This window comes from Vespula vulgaris, chromosome 9 (assembly GCF_905475345.1).
Source record: "Vespula vulgaris chromosome 9, iyVesVulg1.1, whole genome shotgun sequence".
Taxonomy (NCBI): domain Eukaryota; kingdom Metazoa; phylum Arthropoda; class Insecta; order Hymenoptera; family Vespidae; genus Vespula; species Vespula vulgaris.
The window spans coordinates 291,845-304,566 of record NC_066594.1 but is presented as its reverse complement, the minus strand read 5'-3'; the positions used below and the strand labels follow the sequence as shown (position 1 = coordinate 304,566).

Sequence of the window (12,722 nt, the reverse complement as noted above, 5' to 3'; positions counted from 1 at the left end):
ACTAAGCTATAAGCTAATTGTATGCAACAGATGTACAGTAGACAGTAGTCTGTTATATGTACTACATTCAACAAAATTGTGTATAGTGAAGGTTTAGAACAATTTAAATTATGAAGTTCAGCATTGAATCTACAACTTCTTACAATAGTGTCCATCCTGCTTACCATTATAATGAACAATTTGCTAATAACATTGAAACATACCAGGAAGGTACAAAATGGCTTGGTGTCCTTTTAGCATTCCTATCTGGTACATTTTTTACAATCAGTTCTGCTCTAGTAAAAGCAGTCCGTAACGTTGATCCAATGTTATTGCTAATAATTAGAGCAATTCTGCAAATATTAGCAATGATTATTGTTGCAATTAAAACATCTAAGAATTTTCTAGGACCTAAAGGTCAACAGATGCTTATACATCTTCAGGTATGTATATTGCCATATAATCATGTATGTGTATTTTATTTATTTATTGATATTTTCTATTTATCTGTATTAATAATATCCGCTTTTATTATTTTATAAATGATTATTGGTATTATTTAATATTTTTGTTATAAAAATTATGCAAAATTTTAATATATACTGTAATGTTTAATGTATATAAACCAGTATTAGTATTAATGGAGTAATATTTTACAATTAGAGTTTTTAAAAATGTGCTTATTTTATATAGGGTTTTGTAGGTGGTATGACTTTATTATTATTATACTACAGCTTTAGAAGATTACCATTGGGCGATGCTACAACAATTATATTTAGTTCTCCGATTATTGTTATTGCACTTTCTTTCCTATTGCTGAAAGAACCATGTGGTTTGTTGCGCATAGTAGTTGCCTGTGTGCTTTTTACAGGTGTTATACTTGTAGCCAGGCCACCGTTATTATTTCAGGTAAAAATGATTTTTAAGTAAAAATGATTTATATTGAATTAAATACAGATATCTTTCATTTTAAAATCAATAATAACATGTTCGTATAATGTTAGAAGTAATGCATTAATAATATTTATAATTAGATATTGTTAATTAAAATGTTGAGTATTTAATAATTATTTTATTGAACACATTTAAGAACTTACCAATTTTGTATTGAAAATTAAAAGTACAAATTTAGAGAATTCATGTAATAATTTTATTTTGCAGATACGTAAAGCAGAAACATATGATGTTATGGGGTATATATGTGCACTGACAGCAACTCTATTCACAGCCTTAAATATTGTGATAATGAGAAAATGTCTGGAAATACACTATTCAATAATTGTTCTAAATTTATCTGCATGGTCACTCATAGCAGCAACATTTTTCTTCTTCATTATTCCTGAAAATCATGAATACAAGTTGATTCTACCAAATGACTGGTTTTCGTGGAGCAAAATACTTTCTTTATCAATAACTGGACTTTGTGGACAAGTTCTAGTGACAAAAGCCTTAAAAATTGAAGGAGCAGGAAAAGTATCTATTACCAGATCATTAGATATTATTTTAGCATATATTATACAAATATATGTTTTTGAGGAAGAACCATCACCCACAAGTATCATTGGAGCAGTATTAATTATCCTTTCTGTCATATGTATGGGTTTTGAGAAAGAAATTTATGGTATTTGTGACTTTATTCCCTAAATAAACATACAGTTTATTAAATTATTTATCTGCTCTTAACGTAAATACAGTTAATATCGTAGATATATTTATACATTGCAAAACCATACCAGTTATACTGATAATTCTGTTTCCACTTGTTTTAGTATTATGAAATTTGACTATATTTATTTCAATTAATAAATATTTGCATGTGTAATGCTTATTCATGCTATAAATTAGATTTTGTATTTAATCAAATATTTGTTAAAAAAAAAAACAATATTTTTTTAAATATTCATAAATCATGAGCTATTGCACAAAATGGGAATTTATGCAATTTTTGCCAAAATCTTATCTTTATCATAGCAGAGTATACATATACACAATGCTTATATATACGTGTGTGTGTGTATATATATATATATATATATATAATATACATTTTTTATTATATATTAATATATTGTATTATATATATATACACACATATATATATGTATATTACATATGCGCGTACACAAATGTAAGTTTTTTTTCCACGCGCACGCACACAAGCGTGCAGATATACACATACACACACAATTGACAATGATGTATAATATGCAATACCCTGGTTTCTATAAATTTGTATAGTTAAAATACAATTGAGTACATATATACATATGTACATATACACCGCAGTATATGTGTATGAATATCATCCTTGATCATATATGGATATAGATAGTTGCATCTTTAATGCAACTTTAATTTAAAAAAAAAAGTAAAACTACATAAACATACCAAATCCAACGTGATAATATATACATTTTTACTAATCATTCATTGAAAATGCAAATGCATCTTTATGAATGACAATATAAATCCAATGCTTATATATCTATACATATCTTAAATTTTAATTCGCTAATAAAGCGATTTATATATGACTTTTTATAACTGTTTAAAATTTTATCATGCAACACATTATTATAATGCTTAATTTATTGTAGTAATTTTATAAGTCTAAAGAGTCATGATTTACTTACATATGACTCACTCTAACGATTAAAAATTATACATATTTTATTGAATCTTGAATTAAGCCTTCCTGAATATTTTTTATACTAGCTGTTCTATACTGCATTCATTAAATGATTCAAACAATGTACAATGTGAAAACATATTAAAAAAAATATTAGATATTATAAGCAGGAATGTGATTTGTGTTAAATTTTGTTCATTTATGAAAGCTATATTCTTAAAATTTTTAACCAATTTTTATGATTTATGACATATATAAGTAATATTTACACATTATATTCCAGATGTTGTTTCTTTTACTTTATACATAATATGAATTATAAATTCATATTTTACATTGGTCATATATTTGTAATTTTTTAATCTTATGACACTATAATCTTTATAATAATACATGTTTCTAACTGATTTCAATTTTTTTCTCATGAATAGAAGAAGAATAATTAGGCTTTGCCAAAGAAAGTTATTAGTTGCAAAGTATGTACATTACACATATAAACATAAATTGTTATGATAAAAGTTACATTGTTAAATGTGATGTTTAATCGTGTTAATTTATCCTAGAATGGATTCTTCATTTATTCAATATTTTGAATTTTTAATCCACCATTAAAATGTGATTCATTTTTGGAAAAATAGAAATGAGTTTATAAATAGGCACTGTATCCCAATCCTGTGGACACAGGGAAGGGTATATCAAATAATAAAATATATTCATTTCTGCAAAAAGACTATGACAGAGAGTACAGAAACCTTTATCATATTCAAATACTTTTTTGCTACAAAAATACAGCATACATTATTTTTGATTGATTGCCTTACATAATGTCATTAAAATATAATGAATTTTCTTTAATCTGATGTTCTACAAATGGAAAATAATAATTTACACTTTTTAGAAACATAGTACATATATCAATACCAACTATAGTATGAATAAGAATATTGAGCACATAAAGTACACACATTAATTGTTGATTTTGAAAGTAAGTGTTCAATTTCATGGCCATGTAATTTAAGTTTATAATTTAATAGTTTATGAATGAATTATATTTTTAGTCAAAGAAGTCCGAGATATATGGTCAATTGCTAAGCTATAATAACAAGTTTACAAAAACATCAATTAATAACCGAAAATATTAAACATTAAAAAAGAATAGAAATTTATTTACTGATTCGCAACATTATTTAGTTTGTAAGTAACATGTTCACAAATCCATAGAATTTTTTGAATGATATTAAAATAATATGTAAAAAATATATGAAGTTAAAGAAATTACTAATTCTAAAATAAATCTTATAATATTGTTTTTTTTTGTCTGTTTCAAGGTGAAAGAATAATAAGAATACAATTCTAATATATGACCACTTTTATGGCAGATATAAAAATTACATTACAGCAAATTTCAATAATTTTTATCCATTCAAATATCATTATAAACCAATGAAATAGGAAAAACATATTGTTACTATTTTTGTAGAATAAAAGTCTTACAATCATTTTCATAAAATATTTTTATCATTTAGTGATATTATACTTTAGCGCTTGACAAAAATACCTCTAATTTTCACAATAGGTATTACTAGGCTTACAAATCTAAATATACAACAGAATGTACAACAATACATAACAGAATATTCAAAATAACATTTAGTTTTATAACTTTTTCATTATAATTTACACCTAGTATTTAGTTAATAAAATATAATAATATTTGCATTACATGTTTTGTATTACCCAATTGAATTATTTGAAATTACTGTCATAGATATTATTACACATACTTTTATTAAATTTTAATAACAATGCAGTGTTACCAAAATAAATGTGCGTTTATACAGTAACAATATTACTGCAATTATGACAAATTAAACAATAATACTTATAAACATTGATATATTAAAATTATTGAAAAGTAAAAGTTGTTATTTATATAAACATTGATATTCTTAATAATTCCGAGTGAAATTCACACACGCGCGCGCACACACACGCAAACATATACACGATAATAAAAATTTAATATAAATTTAATATTAACACTGCTTCTTTAAGAAAAAAAATAGTATATTTGTCATACATTCACAACAGGCTGCACTCATAAATTATTATAATAAAAATGACTTTTTACTGGTTTAATTCAAAAAATTATTTTTTGTTTTTTAAGAACAATAAAGTTATTTCTGTAATTATTGCATTCATAATAATCACAGTTATATTAAATATACATGTGTACACTATTGATGAGAAAAGAAGCACAATTTTTAAACAAATAATTATGGATTAAATTATAATGTATTAGAAACATCATATGATAATTTATAAATTTTATCTTTTAATTATACGACTTAATTCAAAAATAAAGCAAATGTACAAATAAAATTTTGTAGTGACACAAGTAACATATGTTCTTAGATCCAATTATTAATAATTGAAATTTTATTAAACTCTATACTTTAAAAAAAATATGACCTACAACTGACCATTATTATTAAATTATTAATTGTTAAATTTCAAGTTTTTTTATTTCTTATCGAATATTTACTTTCTTAATTGTGTGCATGTATATAAAATTATTTTAAACATTTCCTGTTGCTGTATAATTAAAGTTGAAATTAATATTTAAGTTTCAAGTTTTTTTCTTAAAAACATGAGTAGTATAAAATGAACATAATGTTACCCACAAATGTTTTTATGTTTTTAGAATGATACAGATTAACTCATAAAATTAATAACTTTGGAACATATCATAAACATAAAGTGCACTCCATAGAGCAACAAATAAGGGATACTTTGGCATAACATAAAGCCAACTTAAATTAAACAAATTTCATTCATTGTTAAAAATTGATTCATTAAACAAGTGCATTTAGAATAGAACAAATTTCCATACCTGCTTTCATAATATTAGACAAATTAAATCAAATATGTATTGGTACATGTACCAAAAGCTCTGCACGACTGGAAAATACCGCGGAACACATTTCGCATGTATATTCCAGAGTATCTGGTATTATAGTTTCTGGAACATCATCCACAGGTGTAATAACACTATGAACAGCCAACATTCTCTGGGGAGTAGATTCCACCTTCACACTAAGCTTAACATTTCCATTTTCAATATTATCATTATTAGTCACTGTATCAACATCAGGAAGAATAGTTTCTTCTTCTGCTGTAACAACGTTAGCTTCAAAAGCAACTTCTAGATTATTTCCATCTACTGTGTCTTCCATTAGCTGTATAGAATTAGTATTCTCTGTATTGTTATTATTTTGCGTTTCATCCTCATTTGCATTATCATTTGGTTCTTCTTTTATGAGTACTTGCTTTTGTTTTTTTATCTTCTTAAGAACAGTAGACTTTTTTCTAGATGTTTGGTCTAATTTATCACTGTTTATTTTAACAATATTACTATTATTGTTGCTATGATTACTGTCCAGAGATTTTTGTACACCAGGCTCTACTTTTATATTTGTTACCATTTGTGGCTGTACTTGTGATGACAGTTTTACAATGTCTTCCTTTGGTTTTGGAAATGTTGCAGATGTTAATTGTAATTTTCCCTCAATATGATAACTAACATTTTTTGTTCTTGGTCTGTTCCTTTCTCCCCCAGGAAAAATACCCAATTTATGTTCACTTGGCATTACTTTAGGAGTTCTTGTTACCATTGTTTTGGTCTTTTGACCCTTTTTAACACCATCACTACCCATTTCAACAGGAACTCTTGTTTTTTGAGTGTGTATCATTTTGGGTCTACCTGGTTGACACGATGTTTGTCCTTCATTTTTCTTTTCTTCTTTCCTCAGTTTTTTCTTTGATAATTTTGATTTTGCAGGATTCAGTTTAGAATTACTTACTATTGAATTTATATTTTGTAAAGAACTTTCAAAACTTTTAAGAACATTTTGATAACCTTCTTCAACATTTGATCTATGTTGTTTATTTTTTCTACCAAGTTTCCGTTTTGTATTGTCATCTGAATCAGATCCAGCTTCAAGTGTATCATAATTTTCGTTAATTCTCAACATTGTAGTTGTTTCATGAGGCTTTAATTTACGCCTTCTTTTATATTTGCGTGGTCCAGTCTGTGGTTGACGTCTTAATGCAGTGTTATCATCACAATGCTGTACTATATGAGCTACAATTTCTTCTGAGGTTGCATAAGCATCACCACACACTTTGCATAAATATGGCGTAACACTACCAACGCATTTTGGATCAGGACCTGAATGATGAGCTCGTACATGTTCTCGAAGAACTACCTATATAAAATTAAACAGTAACGGTTAATAATACCACATATTTTTATGTTTCAATTTTTAACGAAGTAAGAAATACGCAGAACAAAATTACAAATTATCAATAAAGATGCTAATGAAGTTATATTTATAAATTATTATTTCCTTACTCTTTGATTAAATGCACGAGGACAGATAGCACATCCATAGGGTTTTTCACCAGTATGAATCCGTTCATGTTTTCTTAATGTACCACCATCTGCAAATGCTTTCCAACAAAACCTGCAACCATAAGGTCTCTCTCCTGTGTGAATACGAATATGTATTTGTTGAGAGCTACGACTACCAAATGTTTTTCCACATTCGCGACAAGGAAATGAGCGACCACCCAGGTCTTTATTATGAGAATGACGATGACTCACAAGAGCTCTACCATCAGGAAATTCTTCTCCACATTCATCACATGCAACCATTTTGTTACGATGCGAAACCATATGCCTATAAATGAATCCATTTAGATTACCTTTTTGTTGTATAGCTAAACTTCATAACTTGTACAGTCCTAAGTTATATAACTTACCTTCGTAACCTAGCTTTGCTATGAAATCGTTTTCCACATTTTGTGCAACCAAATGTTTTATCAACATTATGCACCCATGAATGTTTTAATAAACTACGTTTGTCTTTGCATGTTTTCCCGCAAAGTGTACACGTATTTGGTGGCGCATCTTCTGCATGATTTTGACGAACATGCTCTGCAACTTCTGCATCATCACGACATCTCTCCCCACACAATAAGCACCGACGACTAGGAGATCTACATAATAAGATGGAAACAATTATCAGTAAGTATTAAAATAACAATGTAGTGTCAATCATTGAGAAAATGTTATCTACTTAATATTGCCTTTCAAATTTTGTAATAGAAAAGATATATGTTACCTCTTATATACGTAATTTTTTCAACTTTCTTTACAAGATTTCCATTTTATTTGAATTTGAAACTAATTTTATATCAAATATTATGAATATAGATACAGAATACTAGATACAGAATATAGAACACAGAAATAAATATTAAATAAACATATTTAAAAATAAAATTAAAAGAAAAGGAAAAAAGTTATATTGAACATGATCATGTTCACTTCTGTAATGTTTAATAATTATTAGAAATATATCATACCTAGCATGAAGTTCAGCATGTGCTAATAAAGCTAATGCTTCTTCAAACCACTCTCCGCATACATTGCACACATGATGCTGACTCGAACCTTCCATCATGTCCATTTCTTGCTTAACATGAATCCTAATGTAACCAATAGTAAAATTAAAATCATAGTATTACCACACAGAATTACAAAATTATTTTCCTGTAAATGACCAAAAAATTCAAGAAATAAAATAATTTTTAATTATTTGTGTGTTAATCATAACAATATTATACATAAAATTATAAAAATATAAATCTATAATTGTATAGATTATATGTATAATTATTAAAAGAAACCCAAAAATGATATATAAAGTATAGGCAAGATTAACAATGAAACATACTAATATATAAATATAATTTATACAAGTATTATGAATAATAAATTTTTTTTATATCTATACTTTTGGGCATCTCTTTCATTCAGAATATGTATATAAGTCTTACTTTTGATGGCGTTTAAGCAAATCTAAACGATGAAAAGGAACTCCACAAGTGTTGCAATAAAATTCTCCAAATCTTTCATCACCTGTATAAGTAGCATCATTTGTATCAAACTCCTCTATGTCTGATTGTGCAGTACCTCCATGTTTAATTCGAACATGTTCTCTTAAACTATTAACATCCCAGAACATGTCACCACAAGAAGTACATTCAAATGGACTATCTCCACCATGAATACGAGCATGGGATGCAAGAGCTTTTTCTCTTGCAAATCCCACACCACAATACTGACAAACATATGGTTTTGTTGGGTCTGTGATAGGCCATCGTGGAGGTTGTTGCTCATTTGATACTGGTGATATTTGTTCATTCCATCTTGAACTCGATGGATAGTTATTACCACGAACTGAATTTCGATTAGTCATTTCTTCTAATAAACGCATATCTTCATCCACATAATCGTAAGATTTATTAACATATTTACCCATTTCAACTTTTACATCATCATTATTTCTTTTGGGAATAGTTGAGTTATTTTTACGTTTTCTTGGTGCGTTGGATTGTACTTTCTTACGTCTACCTTTATTAGTTTCTTCTTCCTCAGGAGCTAATGAGTCATCATCGTTTAAATCGTCATCCAAACCATCCCGAGATGGAGCATAAGCATGAGTTTTTAAATGATTCATAAGATCACACTTTCGTACATAACGAGCTCCACATAAATTACAATGATGAGGACGATCAGTTTGATGTGCCACCATATGATTCATTAAATTTGCTTTTTTTCTGAATCTTCGACTACAAAAATCGCATGGATATGGACGAGTATTTGTGTAAGAATCTTGATCAATAGGTAATGGTATTTCCATGTCATCATATTCTAAGAGATTGTCATGAGAAACTTTTGTTTCTGGAATTTCGACCCTTTCATTGAAAATATTTTTGTATTAAATTTTTATCAGATGAATTATTAATTACTATAGTTTAATGTACAGATACATAGTCTAGTTTAATAATTGTTTATAAATATACCAAATGAGTTACTTAATTGATGTCCTTAAATTTGAACTATTTGCTCTATGAAAAAATCAAAAATTTACTTAACATTGAGAAAACATATAACAATGCTCAATATTTTTCCCTATTTTACTTTTTTGATAAGATAAAAAAGTCGCCTTCAGTTATTTAATTAAGGTATCAATTTGTCTTTTTCAAATTTCAATACAATCAAATATTAAATAAAAACGTATTAGATTAAATATGATATAAAATTAATATTTACTAAAATATTTGCAAGTAAATCATGTTATATTTGAAATTATATTTAATGAATGTAATTTTTATTATGATGTACGTTTAATTTGCTATTTTTATTAGATGTTAAAAAATAACATGAATTATTCACTAAACTTAGTATAGTAAAAATTATTTATAGTAATAGCATTTATAGAAGATGAAAATGTAATGAAAAGATTGTAATTAAAATTTTATATGCAGGCAAAAATTCTAAACTAAGCACTAGTATTCTATCATTTTTAAATTTTGTCTTATTGATGATAAAAATGTTTTATGATAGTTGACAACTTCAATGTGCAAAAATGCATAGTAATGCATAATAAAATTTAACAAATAAGAAATATATTATTTTTATGATAATAATTACATTATCATGGCGAATCTTATGAGATATTGAAATTAGCCAGACTAGTATTGTATAGTTCCTTCAATCTCAGAAGTATTATCCATATCACTTTTCAATGCATCAGGAATACTATGAGAAAAACTTTAAGAATAATGTACAATCTTATTACTTTTCTCTGCATCAAATAGAGAATACAAATAGTGCATTTGTAAAAATAAAATGTTTTATTCATTGACGAAGTTACAATCATAAATTACGAACAAGTTAATTTAAAAAATATGCACTTGTAATCATCAAAAAATCTTAACATTAATATCAAAGCATTAATTTTACAAAATTAACACTTAAAAATAGTAGAGTAATATAGTACTATAATACTCTACTATTTATAGTTGATAATAACATCATATTTTACAGATAGATCAATTATGGTTTAAAAGTATTCAATTTTTGTCTTAAATATTACTGTTTTTTTTTCTAAAAAATCTACTATATCAACATGTTTAAAAATATAATATTAATATGATAGCTATCTCATATATTGTAGATAGGAAACAATAAATATTACATTACAATTGTATTGATTGTAAAAGATAACAGTTCAAATATTGCTTAAAATAAAACATTTTATTAATTTGTCAGTAGGTATTAACTTTATCTCCTACCTTGTATAATACTTTTTTACTATATTTTTGATACTGTATCAAAATTTAGGAAGAAGTATTAAGTTTCCTATTTTAAAAGCTGAAGGTGACCTTCATATCCTGATAAAAAAGTAAGGTGGTAAGATCATTGTGTTATATGTTCCCTTTAATGTCAAGCAATTCTGTTGAAAAATTTTGTTATACAGCAAACAGTTTAGAGTAACTTAAGGTTGTCAAGTTGCATGATTTACTCAATATATATTTGTTATAGACAGGAATCTTACCCATCATCTGGACCAGATCTATCCCAATTATCTGCAATTACTTCTTCTGTAACTTGTATATTAAGGTAATCATGACCTTGATCTTGTGGTACTATATAAATAGAGTCCATATCACTGGTCTGGGGAACCATTAGAATTTCTGATTCTGTTGTTGGAGGTACATTGGAAACCGATTCTCCAGTTTCTTCTACTGTAACTTCTTCACAAGCTCCTATTACTTCTTCTTCGGGTGCTACCAATTCTGCTTCTAAACCACATATAACTTCTTCATGAATCACATTCCCTACCTCCTCTACCCATTGCAATGTCAAATCACCGGAAACATCCATTTTATCAAAATGTAATGTTATTTATCTTCAGAAGTCACTGTAACATATAAAGTAAATAATCTTTAAATATAAGTAATTATTGTGAATAGATAACGTTTACTTAAATTAATTATTTCAATGTACTGATACAAGTATTGACTTTTATTGATCAAAAATAGATCATAAATATTACAGCATCAACATGATCAGTAATAATTCTTTATAAAGATAGATTATTTTGTTCGTTCCATTATAAAAATATAAAATAATACTTCAATTTTAAATATTTAAACACTATTAGAATAATTCAAGTAATAATAATATATCAACACATTTAGAATATTGACGTCTAAGGTTATATTATATAGGTTATGACTTTAGAGGTTATAAGTAATCATAACATTATGTATTAACGCAAGACAACACAAATAAATAAAATAAATTATCTATCAATTGCTTGATACATTAAAAACAAAGAACGAGAAATTGGATAGTAGAATTTTACGCATGATAAAAGTAGTAGCCATAGCCTCTGTGTGCCAAGCCTTCTATCATCTAACTACAAATCATAAATTGCTCCATGTATGTACGATTTCGTTGGTCAATGTAAATTTTTATATAAGTTTATTGAAAGTTTATAGAAGCACAATAATAATGATCTACTTACTGTTAAATTTCATCAACACAATTATTAACCTAACCAAAAATACTTTATGCAGACCGAGAACAGCGTCGACCTTCGGTTGTTTTCAATTTGGAGGGGATACGTTTGGAAATAAATTTAACAAAATGGCCGTCAGATGTTTCTTCAGTGAATAAAGAACATTTTAGATAAGAAATGTCCATTGAAATTTGTATACCACTACAAATTGTCCAATATAATTTGAACCAATCACTAAGTGACTTTTACTAATTTTTAAGCTTTTGATATTGCACTTAATTGTATTGTTAAATATTCTTCATAATATTACTTAACACTATTTTCAAATACGTTTGTTCGCTTTATTAGCAATTCAAAAAACTGAAAAACGATGAAAGAACAGCCATTTTACGTATTCTATCGACAGATGATATACTATTAATAGGAATTTGTAAAAGTTTTATATTTATAACCTTATTTTTATCTGCCACACAAATATAATTTTATTCTTACATAATTAAAGAACGATAAATTCTCAGCGAAATAATTTAACTATAAAGATATATCTGCATATATGTATAAGTCTTTATTTAAGAAAATTTTCACGTACATACTCTTTTCCTTACTCGTTTATACAGGGTGGGACAAAAGTTTCTAGGTGATTTTAAAAATCTACTATAAATTAGATTTGAGAC

The 12,722-nt window shown here is 26.6% G+C and overlaps 2 protein-coding genes across 2 annotated transcripts; one reads left to right on the top strand and one right to left on the bottom strand.

Annotated features, from left to right (window-relative positions):
• The first annotated feature begins 4 nt into the window (after positions 1–4).
• LOC127066374 (solute carrier family 35 member G1-like) lies at positions 5–1,644 on the top strand. The gene is made up of 3 exons (XM_051000032.1): positions 5–422; positions 673–888; positions 1,141–1,644. The coding sequence occupies exons 1-3, from the start codon at positions 111–113 to the stop codon at positions 1,621–1,623; spliced, it is 1,011 nt and encodes a 336-aa protein (XP_050855989.1). The 5' UTR covers positions 5–110; the 3' UTR covers positions 1,624–1,644.
• Positions 1,645–4,377: 2,733 nt separating this feature from the next.
• On the bottom strand, positions 4,378–12,276 carry LOC127066366 (zinc finger protein 91). The gene is made up of 7 exons (XM_051000002.1): positions 12,055–12,276; positions 11,080–11,445; positions 8,513–9,433; positions 8,039–8,161; positions 7,433–7,669; positions 7,023–7,350; positions 4,378–6,876 (listed from the first exon to the last, which is right to left on the bottom strand). The coding sequence occupies exons 2-7, from the start codon at positions 11,406–11,408 to the stop codon at positions 5,530–5,532; spliced, it is 3,285 nt and encodes a 1,094-aa protein (XP_050855959.1). The 5' UTR covers positions 11,409–11,445; positions 12,055–12,276; the 3' UTR covers positions 4,378–5,529.
• Positions 12,277–12,722: the final 446 nt, after the last annotated feature.